Source organism: Leucoraja erinacea, chromosome 28, assembly GCF_028641065.1.
Source record: "Leucoraja erinacea ecotype New England chromosome 28, Leri_hhj_1, whole genome shotgun sequence".
NCBI classification, from domain to species: domain Eukaryota; kingdom Metazoa; phylum Chordata; class Chondrichthyes; order Rajiformes; family Rajidae; genus Leucoraja; species Leucoraja erinaceus.
The window spans coordinates 26,609,435-26,634,698 of NC_073404.1; the positions used below are offsets into that span (position 1 = coordinate 26,609,435).

General features: G+C 41.7%; 1 protein-coding gene across 4 annotated transcripts in view; it reads right to left on the bottom strand.

Annotated features, from left to right (window-relative positions):
• Positions 1-25,264, bottom strand: part of LOC129710820 (rab effector Noc2-like) — a 106,354-nt gene that overhangs the window by 49,808 nt on the left and 31,282 nt on the right. For all 4 annotated transcript variants that reach the window (XM_055658076.1, XM_055658074.1, XM_055658077.1 and 1 more), the window contains exon 4: positions 20,095-20,224. In XM_055658076.1, coding sequence (XP_055514051.1) covers positions 20,095-20,224 — 130 coding nt within the window. The remainder of the gene's footprint in view (positions 1-20,094; positions 20,225-25,264) is intronic.

Below are 25,264 nucleotides of genomic sequence, written 5' to 3' on the forward strand. Positions count from 1 at the left end.
ATGTGTGGGGATCGCTGGTTGGTGTGGACTTGGTGGGCCAAAGGGCACGTTTCCACACTATCTCTAAACGAAAGTACAGCATGGAAACAGACCCTTCGGCACACCAAGTCCACACCCATCATCAATCACCTGTTCAAACGTTCACTGTTATCCCTCTTTCTCGTCCACTCTCGAGACAACACACAGACCAATGAACCTACAAATAGGTCTTTGGGAAGAAACTAGAGCACCTGGAGGAAACCCACAGGGTCACAGGGAGAACATGCTAACTCCACACAGAGGTCAGGATCAATCCCTGATCCCTGACGTAGAGGCAGCAGCTCTACCAGCTGTACCACTACGAGTCAGTGTCGAGTCGGTGCTGAAGTAGCCCCTGGTTTCATCAAGAAATGGGTTGTCGACTGTGTTCCAAGAAATACAATAAGGGTCGGTCTTAAACAGAAATCTCAGCTGAACGGGGAGATTCAATTTTCTGCTAAAGTGCAGATCAAAGGCTTTCAAGATGAAAAACACCGGACTGTACAAGGCGGCCTAGGCTAATCTTCACTAGATGATCAGGGATGGCCAGAGGGAATCCCATAACAAGCAGGAGCTTCATTTCAATCCAGCAGATGCCAGAAGAGTGTGGCATGGATCGAACACCATCATACAACACAAGCCAAACTCAGAGGTAATCTCTGGCAACGATGCATCTCTACTGAAGATGTATAAATGGTGTACAGACATCCAAATGCTTTCTTGTTTAAACCTAACACTTCTATTAGATCTTCCATTTTATCACCCTTTCAAAATCTCTGCCTCACAACACCAAGAAAGATAAACCAAAATGTTTTAATTTTATTATTAAAGCAATATAATCTTAAATTACAATTACCACAATTAAATTGTAACCATTTTAGATCACAGTGCAGTGGTTTGTTCTCCTCTAGTTGCTGATGTTGGGACAGTTGACAGTGATCAGCTGGGACAAATCCAGCCCACATCGCGATCATTCCCCACAGGTAATGGCCTAACTCCACACAGAAAGCATCCGAGGTGAGGATTGAACCCACATCTCTGTCGCTGCAAGGCAGTGACTCTGTGGAGCTGCACAACTATGTTCTTTAAAATCAAGGCAATACTGTAGAACACAGGGATCAGGGTGTCAAGCCCATCATTGTATTCTGTTGACAAGATTTTTTTAAAACGCAGCATGCAGAGACACTACCTCACAGTGCCAGAGCCATGGGTTCAATCCTGACCTCTCATGCTGTCCGTGTGGAGTTTGCAGGTTCTCCCTGTGACCACATTTTCATTTTCATAGGGTGCTTAGTTTTCGTACAGCTATGCGGGTTGGTAGGTTAATTGGACCCTGCAAGTATGTAGGGAGTGATAGAATGTGGGAGGAATTGATAACAATATGGAGAGAATAAAATGGAGTGCGTGGGAAGGAACTGCAGATGTTGGTTTAAGTCGAAGATAGACACAAAATGCTGGATTAACTGGATGGTTGATGGCCAGCATGGACTAGATGGGCCAAAAGTTCCCGTTTCTATGCTGTTTCTCTCTCCAACAAAACAATTGCCACAACTCCATTTATTGGTACATAACAACCTGTATCTTTTCATTTTGCTCCTTTATTCACAGATGGATGAATGAATAGCAACTGCCAAATATAAATATAAAATGGAATGAAATGTTGCACCAGTGTATTATTTGATACACATATAACTTGAAGCAATCACACAATGATGCTTAGACTGATAGTTTGTGGCAGCTCCATTACTTAGTCCATCAGTACTCTGTATAAGTGCATTTATAAAGTAATAGTTGCAGGGTACCTTGTGGGAGGCTGCTATTAATCTCTTAGTTTGGTATATAACAACCAAAGCAGCAGAAATATTTGTTCATAAGTTCATGGAATAGAATTAGGCCATTCAGCCCATCAAGAGCAATCATGGCTGATCTATCTCTCTCTTTCAACCCCATTCTCCTGCCTTCTCCCCATAATCCCCGACACCCGTACCAATCAAGAATCTGTCAATCTCCGCCTTGAACAACACTATTGATTTGGCCTGCACAGCCGTCTGTGGCAGATTCTCCATTCCTCCAACTAAAGAAATTCTTCCTCATCCCCTTTCAAAATGAACGTACTTTTATTCTTAGGCTGTGGTCTCTGGTCCTAGACTCTCCCACTAGTGGAAACATCCTCTCCACATCCACTCTATCCAGGCCTTTTATTATTCTGTAAGTTTCAATGAAGTGCCCCCTCATCCTTCTAAACTCCAGCGAGTACATGCCTAGTGCTGTCAAAGGCTCATTATATGTTAACACAATCATTCCTGGGATCATTCTCGTAAACCTCCTCGGGACCCTCTCCAACCTTCCTTCCGCAGATTTTCTACATTGGATAAACATAATTCTTTTGTGGGAAACTAAAAGAATCTGAACTTAGGAGGCATGGTCTCAGAAAAAAAGTCAACTATTTGGTGCATTGTATACAGTTTTGGTCACAATGTTAGAAGAAGGACATTGTTAAGCTGGAAAGAGTGCAGAGAAGATTTTCAAGGATATTATCAGAACTTGAGGATCTGAGCTATATGGAGAGGTTGGGCAGGGTGGACCTTATTCCTTGGAGCGCAGAAGGAAGAGGGGTGAGATTATAGAGGTGTATAAGATCGTGAGGGGTAGATGCACTGAGTCTTTTACCCAGAGTAGGGGAAATCAAGAATCAGAGGGCATAGGTTTAAGGTGAGAGGGGAAAGATTTAAATAGGAATCTGAGGGACAACTTTTCTATGGGTGGGTATATGGAGCGAGCTGCCAGAATAGTGCAGGGAGGTACTATAACAGCATCTAATAGACATTTGGACAGAAAAATGTCCAAATTTAAACATTTATATAGGAAATGTTTAGAGGGATATGCGGCAAACGTGGCCAGGTGGTTCTGTTGTGGTTGGGGCATCTTGGATCGAATGGGCGAGTTGAGCCAAAGTGCCCCGTTTCCATGTTGGGTAACTATTTAAGATTGAAATGCAGAGAAATTTCTAATTGTCAGAATCTTTTACCCAAGGTGGCTTATCGATGCTCTGCCATTTAAAAGCAAAATTAAAAGATCTTTGGCATTAAATGAAAGTGGAAAATGTTTCGTTTCGAGATACAGCCTGGAAACAGGCCCTTCAGCCCACCGCATGCATCCTCATCGACCGTCAATCAGCTGTTACTAGCTCCATCCTACACACTAGGGACAATTTACAGAAACAAAATAACCTACAAACCTGCACGTCTTTGGGACATTGGGGGAAACCGGAGCACCCGGAGAAAACTCACGCAGACAGAACCTACAAACTCCGCTGCACCCCATAGTCGGGATTGAACCCGGGTCTCTGGTGCTGTAAGGCAGCAACTCTACGATTGCGCCACTATGTAGAATTAACCATGGTCAGCGATTTCATCGGTGACAATGCACGCAGGTGCAGCAAACCGAAACATCTTAAAAAGTTTTAAAAAACTAGGTTGATGTACAGCAGCCAACTCAGGTGAACTTTTATAAGCATACCTACAAGCGCTGTCCAAGGTCCTGTTGAACAACAAAATAAACTCATTGGGCCCAAGGGCCGCAACCTGTTTTTATTTCTACTCACAATACGCTATAACATTATTTATCCCAGGAGGGAAATCGATAAAGTTCTATTGCATTGTAAATAGAAATAAAAACTTTTTTACAACTTTTTGATATTTTCCAATGATCTTCACTCATTTTCCAATAAAAAGAAAACAAATGCATTAATGGAGGTGACATCTTTAATGATAAATATAACATTTTTTTTTTTTTTTTAAACCGAGGGAAATTTGTTCTTGAACCAAATATTAAAATTTATTTATCATTCAGTCACATTAATTTCACGCTAATGCTAGATTCCATACACACATGAAAAGATACGGATATTACCACAGGGTAAGGCGCTTCAATGACTCAACACTGATAAATATTATGGCTCTAAAACTGAAAGTCTGGATTGAATTTAGTTTGAGAAAGTTTAATAACTTCCAACACAAAACTGGCCAGTGGATGAATACTGCTCTGCCATCTGCTGGAGGGGAACAATATTTAATCAAAAAACCATCAACGAGTTGCAAATTAGTAGTCGTTTAAAAAAGAATTTTTTTTTTAAAGTGTTTAAGGATTTTCAATTCTGCTTAGATAAATTGCTGGAGGCGTTGATACATGATCATTGTGTCTCCAACCAAACGGCCCCTTTAGATCTAGATAACGGTCATACAACACAACCACTCATAAAAAATTCTCAGAAGTTTAAAGAGATTTGGCACATCTGCCAATACTCGAACAAACTTCTACAGTTGTTGTGTAGAAAGTATCCCGGCTGGTTGCATCGTGGCCTGGTACGGCAATTCCAATGCACTGGACCGCAAGAGGCTGCAGAGAGAGTTGGACCCGGTCCAGTCCATCACAGGCACAGCCTTCCTTCTCATTGTCAGCACCTGCACCAGGCAGATGTTTTAAGTTGGCGGCATATATCATCAATGATCATCTTCATCTCGCTGCTACTGTGGGGGAGGAGCTACAGACCCTGAAGTTCCAAACAACAATGTTTAGGAACAGCTACTTTTCTACAGCCATCACGTTCTTGAACCAACCTAATCCCATTTCAGCGACAGAATGACAAGACCCAACTCCTGCACTTCCATATCTTGCGTTTGTTTCTGATTGTGTTGGTGCACCATTGTCTTGTTTTGCAAACTATTTATTTTCCTTGTCTTGTATAATTTATGATGTGTTCATAAGTTCATACGTTGTAGGAGCAGAATTAGGCCATTCGATCCATCAAGTCTACCCCACCATTCAATCATGGCTGAACTAACTTTCCCTCTCAACCCCATTCTCCTGCCTTCTCCCCACAACCCTCGACATCCTTACTAATCAAGAACCTACCAATTTCTACCTTAAAAACAATCACTGCCTCCACAGCCTTGAATGAATTCCACAGATTCAGCCCCTTCTGACTAACAAATTCCCTCCTCATCTCCTTTCTAAAGGTACATCCTTTTATTCTGGTTCTGGACTCTCCCACTGGTGGAAACTAGTGTCGGGCTCTATATGTCAGTGGTGCCGCTGCAAGCATGTTTTTCATTGTTCCTGTGCTTCACTGTTAGGGTGCACATGGCAATAAACTTGAGTGCCTAATTGTCAAATGATCAGACCCCTCATCACCTGATGGTTAACCACTGCCCAAAAATACTTTTACCCAATTCTCGCCAATATTTTGACAACTAAAAACAAAAAATAAAAATAAGGAAAAGGGATAACGGATGACGAATAACTAGGAGTGCGGGCGCGCCCTGAAGGTGGTCACAGGGAGATTGGGTGGTCAAAAAAGTTTCTTGGCACATTAGCCTTCATCAGCCAGAGTATTGAGTTTAGAAAGTGGGAGGTCATGTTGCAGTTGTATAAGATGTTGGTGAGGCCACGTTTAGAGTATGGTGTTCAATTCCGTGCACCATGTTATAGGAAAGACGGTGTCAAGCTGGAAAGGGTACAGAGAAGATTTACGAGGATGTTGCCGGGAGCTATAAGCGTTGATCGGCTGGAATTCTATACCTTGGAGCGCAGGAGGATGAGGGGTGATCTTATAGAGGTGTATAAGATCATGAGAGGAATAGATCGGGTAGAGTCTCTTGTCCAGTGTGGGGGAATCGAGGACCAGAGGACATAGGTTTAAGGTGAAAGGGAAAAGATTTAATAGGAATCTGAGGGGTAATTTTTCACACAAAGAGTGGTGGGTGTATGGAACAAGATGCCAGAGGAGGCAATTGAGACAGGGACTATCCCAACATTCAAGAAGCAGTTGGACAGGTACATGGATAGGACAGGTTTGGAGGGATATGGACCAAATTCTGCCAGGTAGGGACTTGTGTAGCTGGGACATGTTGGCTAGTGTGGGAAACTTGGGCCAAAGAGCCTGTTTCCATACTGTATCACTCTATGTCTCTATGATAAACATTTTTTTTTTTTTTTTTTAATTTTTTATAAATGCTCTCATAAGTTTGTTCCTTTCCTGCAAATTTAATATTTCCTAAAGATTTAATATTTCATTCCTGGAAACTCCCTGATACTCCTGATATATTAGCAACCCTTGCATGCACCCACGCACACATTGCACATACATACAGAACCGATCTTATTTTGTCTGAATAGCATTCAGCAAGTTCTGGAAGAATCCTTTTCCTAAATAACAGTGCCCCAAAAACATCCAAGTTGTCTCTTAAAAATAATAGCAGCTGGGCAGGCCGCTTGCCAAATCTTTGTTGCAGAACCATACTGGCAGCATCCAATTCAACAGAGACCAGGCATTCCTTATAATAATACAAACAAATACTCATTGTCAGCCAATTGTATATTGCTTCCCAGGGAATTATTAAGATCAAATCAAAATATGGTGAAACGAAGCCAGTGTTTTCCATTCAAAACGTTATGTCCTGGCGAGAGTAATTCTGAATTGTGCCTGAAAAATCAATTATGATTGCAAAAAAGTACCATGAATTAAAAGGAGGAACTTTTACTTCATGAACGAGTTAAGCAATCACACTAAATACAAGTATTTTACAGCTTTATTATTATTTATGCGTAGCTCTGGGCAAAATATTGGTCACAATATAATCTTAAATTGAGATTCATTCGTTTATAATAAATTGCAAGAAAACTGTTTTACGATAAGTGCAATAATTATAGATAGAATTACAGACAAAAAGATGTCTTTTTTTTTACATTACCTTATTCTATCTGTATTTTTGTTCGCACATCACTGCAATGTTAAAACTCTAATAATCTAATCATATTTAATTGACCATCAGAATCCATAGGGATCTCCATTTCCTAAATAACTTCAACAGGAGGACAACAAACCCTCAGGGAAATGAGTAAACAGCCTCTGTAAACCTCAACTGCCTGTTGCCATGACTGCAGTTTTTCCACTGAAGTCAAGATGAGATTCTGCAATAACCTGCACATAACTTCGGAACCATGTAATCACACTATTTAGTTGGAATTAAGCTGTGTGTTGAAACTACCTCTGCAGTGTTATGAGCCAATGTAATCGTGTGCAAAAGTGCTTTCCACTTTCCCCATAATTTAGTTCAGTTCAAAGATACAGCGGAGAAACAGGCCGCTCCCTCGACCCACGGTCCCCGCACACAAGCGCTATCCTACACACTTGGGACAATTTACAATCTTTACCGAAAGCGATTAACCTACAAAGCTGTACGTCTTTGGAGTGTGGGAGGAAACCGGAGCGCCCAGGGAAAATCCACGTCAGTCACGGGGGGGGGGAAAGCGTACAAACTCCGCGCACACAGCATCCGTAATCTGGATCGAAGGCAGCAACTCTACCGCTGCACCACTGTGCTGCAAATCTATAGGAAAAAAAAAGTTATGTGTCCCAACCCACTACAGTTTTAGGCAGCAAATTTAAATAAAAACTAAAGGTCTGCACCATTATCATTCACATCACATTTGAATGCAGATGCTTCACACTGCTGTGAATTGTAGTTGGTGAAACCTTTGTTGAGCGATTAACATTCTGTTTGCATCCAGAGGATCAGCAGAGGTTGCTGTAAAATGCCAGTCATTAATTCCTTTTCCCTTCAAATCACATTCAGCTATTGAACCTTCCTTTGGCCCCATGATACACAGAATAATTTAATGCTTAAGAACATCTGGTCACCTGCACATGATTATGGCATATTACATAGACTTGTAGAGCCAAAGCATTCTAATACCATCTCTCCTTTAGACTTCGAACATCACCCAGCCAACAATTTACAATATTTCCAAAACAGCCAAGGAGTGAAAACAGCCACATGACCAAAATCTGTTGGCAAGCTTTTGCCCTAAAATGGTAATAACTCTGTTTGTCTTTCCACAAATATTACCCGACATGCCGTTGAGTGTTTCCACCATTTATAGTTTTCATTACAAAGAGACTTTGATGAATTTAACGGACAGAGGTAAAAAAAAAAAGTGGAAATTATTTCATGATTAACATCTCTAATTGGCAGCATGTTCCAATAGACAATAGGTACAGGTGTAGGCCATTCGGCCCCTCGAGCCAGCACCGCCATTCAATGTGATCATGGCTGATCATCCCCAATCAGTACCCCCTTCCTGCCTTCTCCTCATATCCCCTGACTCGACTATCTTTAAGAGCCCTATCTAGCTCTGTCTTGTTTGCACAATCTGAATGATACACCACTCTGAAAGTAAGCATTTCAAGTCAAAAGAAAGTCTTGATACGTGCATCGGGGCAAGTACAATAAAATTCTTGCTTGCTGCAGTTTTACTGGTAGATTACATGTAACAATGCACGAAATAAACATACAATAAAATATCAGCTATACTAGGGAAACCACATCATAAAAGTGCGAGTCAGAACATGTAGTCGGACCAGGTTCATTCACATTGTTCACTTTAAAGAAGCACACACTGCTCTGAACATTAGATAGATACAAAATGCTGGAGTAACCCAGCAGGACAGGCAGCATCTCTGGAGAGATGGAAAGGGTGACATTTCGGGTTGAGACCCTTCTTCCGAAGAAGGGTCTCTACCCTGTAACGTCACCCATTCCTTCTCTCCAGAGATGTTGTCTGTCCGGCTGAGTTACTCCAGCATTTTGTGTCCATCCTCAGCTTAAACCGGCATCTGCAGTTCCTTCCTACTGCTCTGAACGATAGTGCGTCAGGAGTCTGAGAGACTCGGCAGCCTTCTGCTTTTATTGCTTCTATTATTAACACAAATGAAAGCAACAATATTGTACGTGCCCTATTTTCACTAAAGTTATTAGCAGCTGGATAACATCTAATTTTTTGTAGCCCAATATCATTACTGGGTAATGGAAAACCTGACTGCAGCTGAACAAGATATTTATCTGTTAATTTCACTGTATTGATTAATGGCATCCTATTCTGTGTTTCAGATGCATAATATCCCATTAAAATGACTCAACACTGCCCTTTATTGTTGACATTATGAGCGTGAAGCAATATCTGAATGGCTTGCATAAATGTATGAAACAACAATTGAACTAACACTCTGGAGAAGCCCGAGCTACTTGCTTGAAAGCTCTCCAATTTATTTCCCCTTAACTCTGCAAATTCATCTTCTCATCCTCTGCCAATTGTCTTTTGAAATTCCCAATATAAAATCTGCTTCAACCACCTTTTTATATAAAGTTATTCATATATTTCATTATTAAACTATCTCACCAACCTTCTCCACCACGTACGTTTGTGACTATGCATTCCCAACTACATCTACTCTCTGCCTCAGAAACATAGCATTTGATTAAATGTCTTTCCATGTTGTTGAGGCAACATTAAGACGCATATAATCTAAATGGTGTGATTGCATATAATCATAAGTAGAAACACTTGCATGGAAACAGAGCACAGAAGAATCATATTCATCCACCATGGATGGAACAAGAGCTTTTAACCGTATCTCCATTCATGTGAAAATAAATAAGCAATGCCATCTTTGAAAGAGTTATCACACGGATCAGCCACCAAGCACGACACCTGGAGGCTGCAGCGAATCGTCCGATCGGCAGAGAAGGTTATTGGCTGCAACCTTCCCTCCATTGATGAACTGCACACTGCAAGGACCAGGAAGCGAGCGGGCAAGATCATCTCTGACCCCTCTCACCCTGGCCACAAACTCTTTGAATCACTTCCCTCTGGAAGGCGTCTCCGGACTGTCAAAGCTGCCACAGCCAGACATAAAAACAGTTTTTATCCACGAGTAGTTGCTCTACTCAACAGCCAAAAATCTGTAGCCTCCCTTTGGTATTTTGTTGGTTCACATACTTGGTCAATGGTGTTTTATCATTAATGTTTCATTATTATGAATGTTTAGTGTTTTCTGAGTCATTCGTAACTGTCACTGTATGTCATGTTGTTAATTGTGGGTGGAGCACCAAGGCAAATTCCTTGTATGTGAATACTTGACCAATAAACTTACTTACTTGCATTAGTCCCATGTTTTTGTGTAAGCTCTTCATTCCCAAGCATTCATCCAACACTTCTCAAAACAAAAATTGAAACTAGTATCTGCAAATTATTATTACCGGTAGGTAAAGACAGATAATCCAAGAGCACCTCCTTCACCTCCCCTCTGCAACTTCAGCCAAACATTCTAACTTTAGGATTCTTTGCTGTTGGCCTAAACCAGGGGAATTTTACTGCACTGTCACCTTGAAGATCTCAATGCTTTGGTGTCAAAGTGAACAATCTAAGCACCCCACCACTTCTCAGCCCTGACAACAAACTGATAAATATCTATACCTCCTCCCTCAACTCAGACCAAAGAGATAGAAACATAGAAAATAGGTGCAGGAGTAGGCCATTCGGCCCTTTGAGCCTGCACCGCCATCCAACTCAGTATCCTGTACCTGCCTTCTCTCCATACCCCCTGATCCCTTTAGCCACAAGGGCCACATCTAACTCCCTCTTAAATATAGTCAATGAACTGGCCTCAACTACCTCCTGTGGCAGAGAATTCCAGAGATTCACCACTCTCTGTGTGGAAAATGTTTTCCTCATCTCGGTCCTAAAAGATTTCCCCCTTATCCTTAAACTGTGACCCCTTGTTCTGGACTTCCCCAACATCGGGAACAATCTTCCTGCATCTAGCCTGTCCAACCCCTTAAAAATTTTGTAAGTTTCTATAAGATACCCCATCAATCGTCTAAATTCTAGCGAGTACAAACCGAGTCTATCCAGTCTTTCTTCACATGAAAGTCCTGACATCCCAGGAATCAGTCTGGTGAACCTTCTCTGTACTCCCTCTATGGCAAGAATGTCTTTCCTCCGATTAGGAGACCAAAACTGTACGCAATACTCCAGGTTTGGTCTCACCAAGACCCTGCCCAACTGCAGTAGAACCTCCATGCTCCTATACTCAAATCCTTTTGCTATGAATGCTAACATACCATTCGCATTCTTCACTGCCTGCTGCACCTGCATGCCTACTTTCAATGACTGGTGTACCATGACACCCAGGTCTCGTTGCATCTCTCCTTTCCTAATCGGCCACCATTCAGATTATAGTCTACTTTCCTGTTTTTGACCCCGATATTCTTTTCAGATGCCTATACTAGCTCCCTTGACTCCGTCCAAGGACCCCGACAGTCTTTTCAGGTGAGGCAGAGGTTCACTTGCACCTCCTCCAACATCATCTATTGTATCCGCAGTTCCAGGTGTCGACTCCTACAAATCAGTGGGACCAAGCGTAGGCTCGGCAATTGTTTCGCTGAACATTTCCGCTCAGTCTGCCTAAACATAGAAACATAGAAAATAGGTGCAGGAGGAGGCCATTCAGCCCTTCGAGCCAGCACCGTCATTCATTGTGATCATCGCTGATCGTCCCCAATCAATAATCCGTGCCTGCCTTCTCCCCATATCCCTCGGTTCCACCAGCCCCTAGAGCTCTATCTAACTCTCTTAAATCCATCCAGTGATTTGGCCTCCACTGCCCTCTGTGGCAGGGAATTCCACAAATTCACCTCCTCCATTGTCAGAGTGAGGCCCAGCACAAACTTCATTTCACTGGGCAGCTTACATCCCAGCAGTATGAATATTGACTTCTCTAACTTCAAGTAACCCTTGCTTTCCCTCTCTCTCCATCCCTCCCCTTTCCCAGTGCTCCGTCCAGTCTGCCTGTCCCTGATTACATTTTATCTCTGTTTGCTTTGTTGTTACCTTCTCCTAGTTAACCATGATCTATTCTACATTTTCCTTGATCTCCATCCCCTTTGATGTCTTTATCACACCTTACACTTCCTTATCTTTGTATCTCCCCCTCCCCTGACTCCCAGTCTGAAGAAGGGTCTCGGCACAAAACGTCACCCATTCCTTCTCTCCAGAGATACTGCCTGTCCTGCTGAGTTACTCCAGCATTTGGTGTCGAACTGATAAATATTTCCTGAATGTAGAAACAAAGAAATCCAAATGCTGGTTAATACAGAAAAGCACACAACTTGTTGGAGCAACCCAGCAAGTCAGGCAGCATTTCCGGGGAACAAGGATAACATAGAAACATAGAAAATAGGTGCAGGAGGAGGCCATTCAGCCCTTCGATCCAGCACTGCCAATCATTGTGATCATGGCTGATCGTCCCCAATCAATAACCCGTGCCTGCCTTCTCCCCATATCTCTTGATTCCACCAGCCCCTAGAGCTCTATCTAACTCTCTCTTAAATCCATCCAGTGATTTGGCCTCCACTGCCCTCTGTGGCAGGGAATTCCACAAATTCACAACTCGCTGGGTGAAAATGTTTTTTCTCACCTCAGTCTTAAATGGCCTCCCCTTTATTCTAAGACTGTGGCCCCTGGTTCTGGACTCGCCCAACATTGGGACCATTTTTCCTGCATCTAGCTTGTCCAGTCCTTTTATAATTTATATATGTTTCAGGTCGAGACCCTTCTTCAGATCACTTGAACTTTTTCTAAAGTCACTGTGTTGCGATGTGTATCCCGTGCTTGTCCATTTCACCATGCAGAGCATCTTACTACATTGCCAGGTTTAGTAACATCTGCAAACCTTAAGACAGTACTTTTGAGCCAGCTTGGAGTCATTTCTACTAAACAAGCAGAACAATGTCTAAATACTAATGCCTGGAACAGCCCACTGCTCACTACTCTCCAATCAAATAAATCATTCAGGTTTAATCTCTGCCACCTATCCTTTAGCCAGATAATTCAAAACTTTTTGAATGTCTGCAAGTATCCAAGCGGCGGCACCACTTTCATTAATCCTCTCCGTTTCACCTTCAAAAGAATAGTCGGGTCTGTCAGACAATTCCATGCCGATTTAAACTTGTTAGTGCCCAACAATCCAAACCTCAATTAATGTTCTGCTGCGACTGTCATCTGAATAGCTCCACATTATCTGCTTAAACATTCATAAAAAACTGAACACTTTTCTATAATTTAGTCCCATCACTCATCTTTGTCACTTCATGATTTTTCCCAAGCTGTTCCAGACTCGCCAATCCTCCGGCCTCCTGTGATGTGCAATTTCTATTTATTTATAAGCACTAAACATAGTTAATAACTCTCTCAAGTCATAACATTTTTGTTCTTAAATAAAGCAATAGCACATATACAAAGCAGATTTGTATTCCAAGTAATGTGATTAGGGTTTGTTATACTCAACACAGAAATTTATCTCAACAAATTAGCAAATGCTTGCCCATGTATCATTCTGACAACTTAATAATCCAGCAGCATCATAAATCCTCTTTGCTGTTTCAAAAGTGAAAAGAGCCAAATTTACTGGTTTAATTTGTGTAAGCTTGAAGGCGTTGAACTCTGCTTAATCCAAATCAAAAATGCAACAAAAATAAAAAATCAGTATGGATGAAACATAGGAAAGGCTTCAATAATGTCACAGAAAATCTCTCAATTAGGGAACACAATCCCCTTAAAAGCCAACTAGAAATAAACAAATTGAATCCATATCTCCCAATACAATATTGTGGTGAGCCTAGCTTTAAAATTCTGAATTTGCTAAGAATTAGTCCAAAGATTACGTCTCAAAATCATATCAAAAATATTTTTTTCCTGATAGAAGGGAACAAAACATTATAAGATTTGGGCCAGAGCTTACCTATGTTATCTGCACAATATCATACAATCGCTTGCATATTTAGGGTGATAATGCTGTTAATAGATTTTGAGCAAAGATTCACCATAATAAACTAGCTTGCCCAGAAAGATGCCCGACTATTTCATAGATAACTGATATAATTTATAGAATCCTGATGTCTGTACCCCCAAGTAGACATATTAAGGAATGTTTGTGAGATCTCATCAGTCATTCTGATAATGTAATTAGACAACTTTTTTATTTTTATTTTTTATAAACATAAAAAAACTGTACTACTAAAAATGAATGAAGGATGTTGACAGGGATGGGAAAGTTATGTTTAATGTGGTCTTAGCTCACCACAGGCCAGTATAACATCTGTCAGTCATGCCAGTCACTGGTTGATGAAGTAAATCCAAGCTGAAACTCATGAATTGGCTGTCAAGTGGTTGTGTCCCGATGTTACCAATCTAATTTACAAGCTAAATTGAACGCAGACTGTCTGCACTCTTTGGACCAGTTTGAGCTGTCAGTTCAGTTCTGTAAAGCTGCCAGACTTGGACATCATTCTCGGCCAAAACATTAATAATCAAAGCAGTGTGTGCATCAAGAAACAAAGAGGAATTCCTCACTGACAAAACAAAGCTTTTTATATTCTGCGCAAAAATTCACCATTTCTACTGCTAACCACTCTCTGCCTCCAAAACCCAACCCAAACTGCGTCCCATATCCCTTTATAGATTAAAAAGATCTAATACAGGGTGGCACGGTGGCAGATTTGCTGCCTTACAGCACCAGACACCCGGGTTCAATCCTGAATACGGGCGCTGTCTATACAGAGTTTGTACTTTCTCCCCGTGACCTGCGTGGGTTTTCTCCGGGATCTCCGGTTTCCTCCCACATTCCAAAGACATACAGGTTTGTAGGTTAATTGTCTTGGTATAATTGCAAATTGTCCCTAGTGTGTGTAGGATAGTGTGTGAGTACAGGGATCACAAGTCGGCGCAGACTCTGCGAGTCGAAGGGTCTGTATCTCTAAACCAAACTAAATACCCATCCCCAAAATAAATCCCATAATTTGAACTTGTTTCCATGAGACCTCAATCTGAACACAAGGTGCCAGCGAGTTTGTTGTGAAAGTCCAATCTTTACTTCCCAACTTTGCAAATTCCTCTTCCCAAGTTAATCCTTTCATTTCTTTTTTCTACCTATTTTTGCACCAATTATGTATTTCAATTGGCTGAATAAGATGATAGTTATGCATCCACCACCGGCTCTCATCTCTTTCCCATTCTGTTTTTTGCACCGGCCTCTCCTGCTATCCTCCAGCTTTTGTGTTAACTTGCCTGTCACCCAGTTCTGATGTTGATGGATCATCGGCCTGAAAGATCTTTTTTTTTCTCCTGCCCGCAGGGTGTTTCCAGTATTTGGTTCCAAGTTCATATTTAAAACATCCACTGTATTTCGCTTTGGTCGCGAGTGATCAGTTATTTCCATCCATTTGCTTGTGTTTTATTCAATATTAAAAAGATGATTTGATTTCTTGCATCCTTTTTTGATGACAAGTTCAAACCCAAAACTAATAAGCTCCTTTACTACTCTTTTGGTCTACCTTCGATGTATTTCCAATATTTTGTTTATTTTAGCACTTGTATTTCTCAGCGATTTCCTTTTACTCAAATTTCCTTTCGCAAAAAAAGTTTTAAATGCATTGTCAAAATCTTAATTGCCATCTCAAAAGGGCACCAAATATTTACTTTAGAAAATAATCAAATTACCGTCAACAGCTCATATGATAAGAAAAGGAAATGTATTTCGCAAACCAATTATTTCACACAAACCAACTAGTGTGCATTTCAAACCACTGCCAAACTAGAACTGAACAATAAATATGGCCATCAAAGCTTTTCATGATTGGTAATGGTGAACTTAAATTCAAAGATTTGAAATTCTTTCCCACCCACTAGAAAAAATAAAATATCTTACAGTACCATGGTGCTTTTTACACCCTCAGCACCTCACAAAGAGTTTCTCAACCAAGGAATTTTGAATGTCTATGAAAGCAAAGGCAGTAACGATACGGAAGGAAGGCACTTTTTGGACAGAAAAGAACGTGGAGGAGAGATCTAGAACAGCCAAACCAAACAGATCAGCATCACATTCATTCAAGAAATAAAACCAAATTAAATTTAGCCAAACCTGAAATTGCAGGGATTTAATTATTTATTTATTTTTAAAACAAAGAACAAAAGGCCTTTCTGGCAAAGTTAAGACTGTAATAGTCTTCACAACTCTGAGGGTACAAGATGGCACCAGAAACACGGTGACCACTGTGTACGGCCACAGTGTAATCCACTATTCTTAAACTTTTGTACTTGTATAATGTTGCCTCTTGTATAGTAAGATTTGTACTGAACTGTGCAAAAACAGAATTTCACTGGGCCTAGATATATAATATACCATTGAAAGAATGTGTGGGGAAAAAAAGGTAGTATTGTTATCATGTAAAAATAAACACATTACGTGTAAGTTGATGAGCATCTGGTTTCACATCGATAAGCATAGCAGTAATATTGTGTTAATGCCACAATAAAATCAGCAATGAGAAACGGATTTTATATCGCAGGGTAATACTTTTTTGTTGTATTCATTTTTTCCAGAATCTGGGCCTCGGATACCTCCAGATTCACAGACAGTTTCTTCCCATCTGCTATCAGGGCACTGAACTGCCCTCTCACCAACTTGATAGTGGTTCTGACCTCCCATCTAACTCATTGAAGACCTTCAAACTATCTTTAAATCAGCCTTTGCCTTGCACTAAATGTTAAACCCTTTATCCTGTACACTGTGGACAGCTGGAATTCATGTATATTCTTCTCTCTAGAGATGCTACCTAATACATTCAAGTGCCTATTTATCTTTAGTTAATCATCTCTGTTAAAAGGGTAGGAAGGAACTGCAGATGCTGGTTTAAACCAAAGATAGATACAAAATGCTGGAGTAACTCAGCGAGACAGGCAGCATCTCTGGAGAGAAGGAATGGCTGACGTTTCAGGTCGAGACCCTTCTTCAGACTAACACAAAACGCCACCCATTGCTGATGTACAAGAGTCCACAACTTGAACAATGGATACAGCAGATGAGGTTGGAGGAGGTGCAAGTGAACCTCTGCCTAACCTGAAAGGACTGTCTGGGTCCGTGGACAGATTAGAGGGAGCAGATATAGTGACAGGTGTTGCATCTCCTGCGTTTGCAGTGGAATGTACTTGGAGATGCCAGCTGTAGGTACTCGGGGCTAGTTTTTTTTACTCGTAGACATTTTTCAACATGCTGAAAAAACGTCCCGACTTACCCGATGCCCCGAGTACCTACGGCTGGCATTACGAGCCACTACGAAATATCTACGGACTCCTACGAACATTCTCCGAGTTTGAATCAAGGGGAAAACTCGGGAGAATTCGTGAGTAACTCGGGAAAGTGTGACAGGGCCTTAACTCGGTAGATGTGACAATAGAAGAGAGGAAACAACAAAAATCATAGAATGGGGAAATAGAAACAAAACGCCATACTCCAGGAGCCAATATCTTCATTATTTCCAATAACCTGACTCAATACAATCCAAAGATGACCTGAAAATGAGATCCAACTACATTTCTTGCATCAGATGTTAAATACTGACAATTTAAGGCGTTTCATTTCCACTTAATAGTCTCCACTTTAATAATCTTCTCAGCACAGGAAGTAAACATCTGGTCTGGTTCATCACTGTAGCGATCAACAATATCAAATTAGATCTAAACAGACGATGGACTATGAACAAGCTCAGCTCATGCTCGGCATGGGAGAAAGAAAATGTAATCATCTCCAGCAAGAAGAGAAGAATGTTATTATGCTAGTGGAAATCCAACTGTGAGAAAACAAAACCAGTATCTTTATTAATCCACAGGTGCCGAAAATCAATTACTAAGGTAACTTGAAGATAAAACAAAACATAAAATAATATCACATGATCTTTGTACAAAAGGCAATGAAGGGAACACAGACTAGGTTTAGTTTCAAATTCTAGATAGACTTGTTATTATATCAGACCATTTCTGGGCAGACTAGTTGGAACATGACATTAAACATTTAAAAAAACATTTGACTTTGTTTTTACAAAAGAAACTAAATTTTTGGGTGATGACTTTGATCAACTGAGTTTTAGTTTGCGATACTAGAAAGATTGCACATTAAGCTGAAATCATTTTTTTGTAATCTATGATGCAGAAATGTAAACCACTTGTGGATGTATTAGTGGGGCAGTAGAGAGGTGCAGTGGGGGCAGTTGGTAGACTTGCTGCCTAACAACGCCAGAGGCCCGGGTTCGATCCTGACCTCGGGGGCTGTCTGTGTGGAGTTTGCATGTTCTCCCTGTGACCATGTGGGTTTCTTCCAGGTGCTCCAGTTTCCTCCCACATCACAGCAATGTGCAGATTTCTGGGCAGTAATGCCTTGTAGTAAATGCCTACTATGTTCTGTGTGCTGAAGCAAAGCACGAATTTCATTGTCCTATACAGGGACACATGACAATAAACTCACTTGAACTTGAACTTGAGATTTGTAGGTGAATTGACTCGTGTAAATTGCCTCTAGTGTGTTGGGAGTGGATGTGAAAGTGGGATAACATAGAACTGGTGTGAACAAGTGATCGAAGATCGACGTGGGCTCGGTGGGCTGAAGGGTCTGTTTCCACACTGCATGTTTTAATTATCTGCTGGTGACGGCTCAGACTCATTCTAGCAGGTAATGTTGTCACAGATTGCAGCATTTACATTACCAGCTCCAGTTAAAATTGGTTCTTCTAAAGAAACTTATGTCCTTCATTATCCAAACTGGGAGCGCATCATGCAGGCTTCAGGAATGTGGCGGTAACTGAAGGATCAGCACTTCACACAGCTTCTCCCAAAGCCAGCACTTTGTAGAATCTTTCCGTGATATTCCCTTCACCGATTGCAGCCTCTTCATCAGGAATTCACTTGTGAGCTGCACACTGGGATTGCTGGTCCGGAGAGAGCCTCCATTCCCCACTAGTTTGGAGAAGTTATGGCACAAGTAACAAACAAGCCACTTTATTGTGTGGCAACAAAGAGCTGCAGTTGCTGGTTGATACACAAAAAGGTCACAAGGTGCAGGAGACATAACTCATGTCAGGCAGCGTCTCTGTACAACATGGATGTTTCAGGTTGGGACCCTTCTCAGACTGATTGTGGGTGAATGGGGTGGTGGAATAATCAGTCCGAAGAAGGGACCCGACCAAAAATGTCAGGGTTAAGTGGAGACTATTAAATACCATTTGACTTCTGATACAAGAAATGTGGCTGGATACTATTTTCAGGTCATCTTCAAGAAAACCTAAAGCTAAAAGGTTTATGTGCAAGTGTATGTGGGCCAATAGGAACACAGCTATTTTAACACAGTTTCCCACAAATATACAGATCTGAATGAGTATCAGCGTTGCATCGATCCTGTGATACAGATTTCTTCCAAAATTCTCCAACCACCACCGGCAGTGGTAGAGTTTCCGCCTTACAGCGCCAGAGAACCAGGTTCGATCCTGACTACAGGTTCTGTGTGTGTATGGAGTTTGTACGTTCTCCCTGTGACCGCGTTGGGTTTTATCCGGGTGCTCCAGTCTTCTCCCACATTCCAAAGACGTGTAGATTTGTAGGTTAATTGGCTTCTGTAAATTGTTCCCAGTGTGTAGCATAGAACTAGTGTAAGGGTGATCGTTGGTCAGCGCCGCCTCAGTGGGCTAAAGGGCCCGTTTCCATGCTTTATCTCTAAACTAAACAGTGCGGGACAACATGCACCGTGTGACTCAAGGCTGTATTAACTGCGGACTGACAACAGGAAAGCATCTGATGCCCAGCTATTAGTCTTGCATGGAAGTGTATAGGTCTATTTCCCAATGGGTGCTATGCAACCGTCGCAAGTTTTACATGCAATTTGGGCGAAAACAATGTGTGATAATGGTACATGCATTTTACCAGTGAAATAACTCATTCTATCTGGACTCATTTCATGCAGTCAATGCCAACTACGTTCTGTTGTGCTGAAGCAAAGCAAGAATTTCATCGTCCTATCAGGGACACATGACAATAAACTTACTTGAACTTGAAAGTTCAAAATCGATTACAATGTTTTAAACAAATTTCATTCGAATGTTTAAGTTAGGATAGAATAAGTGAAAAAGGTAAAGACTGCTCAAAGCAAAAGTATTGTAGTTTAGCAAAATACAGCATGGAAACAGGCCCTTCGGCCCACTGGGCCCTCGCCAACCATCAATTACTTACGTAAGTGAGAGATTGTACAAGGTGCCTATTACACGATAGATACACGATATTACACAATGTTAGATTCAGGGAGAGTCCGTATTATCTAAATACTCTCAAAACCGTCCATTACAAATATCTTACCCTCCTGCAGTCTTGACAGAAGACAGATGTCGATCCCATGAATCCCAGCAACTCCCCACATAACAAGCACTGGGACTGGCCGTTTCCAATCACATTCTTCTTCATATTTTCTAAGCGTTCAACTAGGCGACTGAATCAAGAAGAAAGTTATTTAATTATGAAGCATAATGACGGTTCATCAGTAAAAAAAACATTGATATTTGAGATTACAAATTAAACTGTGCTTTATCACGTAAAGTTGTGTACAATGAACTCTACCACAGTGGTAGTTGCTGCCTCACAGCGCCAGAGACCCGGGTACGATCCTGACTACGGGTGTTTGTCTGTACGGAGTTTATATGTTCTCTCCGTGACCTGCGTGGATTTTCTCCGGGAGCTCTGGTTAGCTCCCACACTCCAAAGATGTAGAGGTTCGTGGGTAAATTGGCTTGGTTTCATTGTAAATTGCCCCTTGTGTGCATAGGATGGAGTTAGTGTGCGGGGATCGCTGGTCAGCCCGGACTCGGTGGGCCGAAGGGCCTGTTTCCGCGCTGTATCTCTACACTAAACTAAATGAAGCTTTCTCAAGCACTCAAAATCTGGGCCATGGAAATCCTTGTAGCCAACAAGATAGAGTGGATAGTTTACAGATATTATGGGCCATAAGTAAGTGAAAGAAAATGCACGCATCGTTGTCAACTTCCTCTTAGCCAACAATGATCCATTCTACATTTCCATGATCAACTTCCACTTTGATCTGACATTTTTTACACCTTACACTTCCATATCTCTATGTCTCCCTCTCCCCTGATTCTCAGTCTGAAGAAGGGTCTCGATCCAAAAAGTCACCCATTCCTTCTCTCCGGAGATGCTGGACCAAAGATAGACACCTAATTCTGGAGTAACTCAGCGGGACAGGCAGCATCTTCAACATCTGCAGTTCCTTCCTACACAAACCAAAAATAACTTGTGAATGCTTGTTCACAGAAACAATCAAGACTAAGTGGAAATGCTACTGATTTGTGGAATGGAGGCTGGAAAGGTATCAGAACCTAGTTCCGCTGTGTTAACAATATTACTTTAAACTTCACCCATGTTTTGGTGGGCAAACGATGGCCATGGCAGATCTTCTATCACTTCCTAGATGAAGTGGCTTATTAGTAAAAACTCATGGCTTTTCAGGGAATTATGGCCATTGTGGAGTGGAGCTCCTGTGTGAATTTACTTGTAAGGCTCCAAAACGTATGCAGAGATGATTGAACTAAAAGGTAAGAGGGGTTTAGGACAGTTTTTAAAAAAATTTAAAAAAATTAAAAAATGTAATAAAAAATAAAAATATATATATATTTTATTTTTTAAATAAATCGCATTCAATCAAGCACATCCTGTAATTGGAATAGGGTTTATATGCGTTAACATAAGATTCAGCCAGTCCATGTTGGCAGAATAGACAAATCAGAACTACAGCGCTCTTAACCATTTGCCGGCAGTCATCAGAACAATATCCAAAGTTTCAAGTTCACAAGTTTGTTAAAACTGATTACCTAATGAGGATTCATCAGTATATGGACTCATGGAAATGCAGATGCTGGAATCTTGTGTAGTACTCAAAGTCTGAAGAAGGGTCCTGACTAAGGGGCTCTTCCAGAGATGCTACCTGACCCACTGAGTTTAATTTAGAGATACAATAGAACTTAATTTATCACAGGAGGGAAATGAATCTGCCAACAGTCATAAAACAAAATACATGAAGCATGAAATTAAAGTGACGAGTGGAAATGTTGGGTGTGTGCAAACATTGGGGTGGGGGGTCAGTCTACCCCATGACAGAAGGCAGAGGAGTTGTACAGTTTGACAGCCACAGGGAAGGAGGGTCTCCCGTGGTTGTCAATGTTCTGTGCTGCATCTTGGTGGAACCAGTCTGTTGCTGAAGGTACTCCTCAGATGGACCAGTGTGTAATCGAGGGGGTGAGCTGTGTTGTCCAAGATGCTCCGCAGTTTGAGGAGCATCCTCCCCTCCAACTCCGCCCCAGGATGGAGCCAGCCTTCTGATGAGCTGTCTCCCCGTCCACGTCCTTCGCCCTGCTGCCTCATCACACAACAGCGAAGAAGATGGCTGCACTGGCTACCACCGATAGGTAGAACATTTGCAGCATCTCACTGCTGACGTTGAAGGAGCGGAGCCTTCTCAAAACGCTGACCAGTAATCACCTGTACACTAGTTCCATGTTGGCCCAGTTTCACATGCTGCACATTAGGAGCAATTTGCAGAAGCCAATAAAACCTTCTAGCCTGCATGTCTTTGGAATATGGGAGGAAACCGGAGAAAACTTACACGGTTACAGAGAGAACGTACAAACTCGGTACAGAGAGGACCATGAGACAGGATCGAACCTGGATCTCTGGAGCTGTGAGGCAGTAACTCTACTGCTGCACCTCTTTCTAACACGGTGCTCTACAAAGGATTAATCTCCAAATGTCAGGCAAATAAATGTACTGCTCCGATTATAAATCCCCTGATTATGGTAAATCTGTCATTCCAATCAGCAGAACGTATTAGCAGAAGATGATTCAGAATGCATTACATGAAAAGATGAATGGTAATTTGTCGACTGCAAATAGGTGGAATTGCGATATAATCCAATTTGACGTCGTATTTTAAAGCATTCTAATAACAACACCTTATTAAAATACCCAGACAATCAACATTTGCAATGATAGGCTCAAGGATGGCAACCATAAAAACCTAATTTTAAAAAATCCTGCCTCATTGTCTACGTCATCACATGGCCAATGACAGTCAGAATTTACAACAAGTCTGCACAACCAGTTAATGTTCTACAAATGTTATTAGTGTGCGATAAATATTACTTCAACTTTAATTGAATTAATTTATGAAATCAATACTTGATGTTTGGAAGTTGGCCAGTTCATATCAAGGCTTCTAAACTTCATTAACACTAGACCATAACTTTCCACGAAGCAACACGATAACTCAAATGCTACGAATCAAAAAAAAATACAATCTTAATATCTGGAAGGATTCTTTCCACAGCCTCCAAGGGACCTGGGGTTGACACAGTGGCGCAGCGGTAGAGTTGCTGCCTTACAGCGCCAGAGACCCGGGTTCGATCCCGACTACAGGTGTTGTCCGAATGGAATCTGTACGTTATCCCAGTGACCTGTGTAGGTCGCCTCCCACACTCCAAAGACGTACAGGTTTGTAGGTTAATTGGCTTGGTATAATTGTAAATTGTCCCTAGAGTGTGTGTGTGTGTGGGTGTAGGATAGTGTTAGAGTGCAGGGATCACTGTCTTCAATTTGTTATTATGGATATATTTATTGACGATGCGCGGGAACTCTCAGTGAGCAAGATGCCTGAAGGCCTTGATAGAGTGGATGTGGAAAGAATGCTTCCACTAGACACTGATCACGCTGCACCGGCACCAGACCCTGACCTTGACACCGGGGTGATTCACCCCCCCCCCCCGACCCCCACATGGGGGTGATTCCCCCCCCCCCCCCCCACACCGGGGTGAATCATCCCCGGACCCCCACATTATTTCACTGTGCCGAGGATCAGAGAGAAGAGAGGAGGGGGGCGTGGGGAAGAGGAGAGGGGTGGGAATGCATACATACATATATATATACACACACACACATATACATACACACACACACACACATACATATATATATACACACACACATATATATATATACACACACATACATATATATATACACACACACACATACGTATATATACACACACACACACATATATATACATACACTATATATATATATATATATATATACACACATATGTATATATATATATATGTATATATACTCACACATATTTATATATACACACACACACACAGCCTCATTTGGCCACTGTAAATTGACCATGGTGCACTGGAAATGCAGGGAGGATAAAATAGAATTGTTATAAACAGTCTGATCACATGGACTCAGTGGGTTAAAGGACCTGCTTTCATGCAGTTCGACTCCATTATGTTACTATTGTTTCTACATCACTTTTCCACCAGGTGGTGCCATGATTCCAGATTTGAGATGAATCGTGTCATTTGCTTCGATGCTGCAAAAGATTATTGTTGTGCTTTATCACTTTCATTCCCAGAGTTATCTTGATAAATCATTATGCTTTTTGCACCAGTATTTAGAAATATCAGTACCATGGTATGTTAGTACTTGCTAGAATTTAGAAGATTGAGGGGGGTTCTCATAGAAACCTATAAAATTCTTAAGGGGTTGGACAGGCTAGATGCAGGAAGATTTTTCCCGATGTTGGGGAAGTCCAGAACAAGGGGTCACAGTTTAAGGATAAGGGGGAAATCTTTTAGGACCGAGATGAGGAAAACATTTTTCACACAGAGAGTGGTGAATCTCTAGAATTCTCTGCCACAGAAGGTAGTTGAGGCCAGTTCATCGGCTATATTTAAAAGGGAGTTAGATGTGGCCCTTGTGGCTAAAGGGATCAGGGGGTATGGAGAGAAGCCAGGGATGGGATACCGAGTTGAATGATCAGCCATGATCATATTGAATGGCGGTGCAGGCTCGAAGGCCTACTCCTGCACCTATTTTCTATGTTAGTAGAAAAGGTCATCTGGATAAAATGTTGATTTTACAATTTCTCATAGTTTCAGGTAGCACATCAAATGATTGTTTAGATTAGTTTAGAGGTACAGCATGGAACCAGGCCCTTCAGTACCAAGTCGAGGACAACCACTGATCACACTAATTCTATAAGCCGGCACAGTTGCTCCCTCGCAGAGCCAGAAATCCGGTTTGGATCTTGACTCCGGGGGCTGCTCTGTACGGAGTTCGTGCGTTCTCCCTGTGGCCTGCGTGGGTTTTCTCCAGGTGGTCCAGTTTCCTCCCACACTGGCGCTGTAAAGCATTAGCTCTACCGCTACGCCACCGTGCTACCATTGATTAACGTTTTATATTTTGACCCAGTATTTCTTCCATTCAACCTACACCCACAATTGGCTTCAGCTATTCGTGTGTTGTCAAACACATTTATGTCCCTGTCCCACTTAGGAAACCTGAACGGAAACCTCTGGAGACTTTGCGCCCCACCTAAGGTTTCCGTGCGGTTCCCGGAGGTTTTTGCCAGTCTCCCTACCTGCTTCCACTACCTGCAACCTCCGGCAACCAC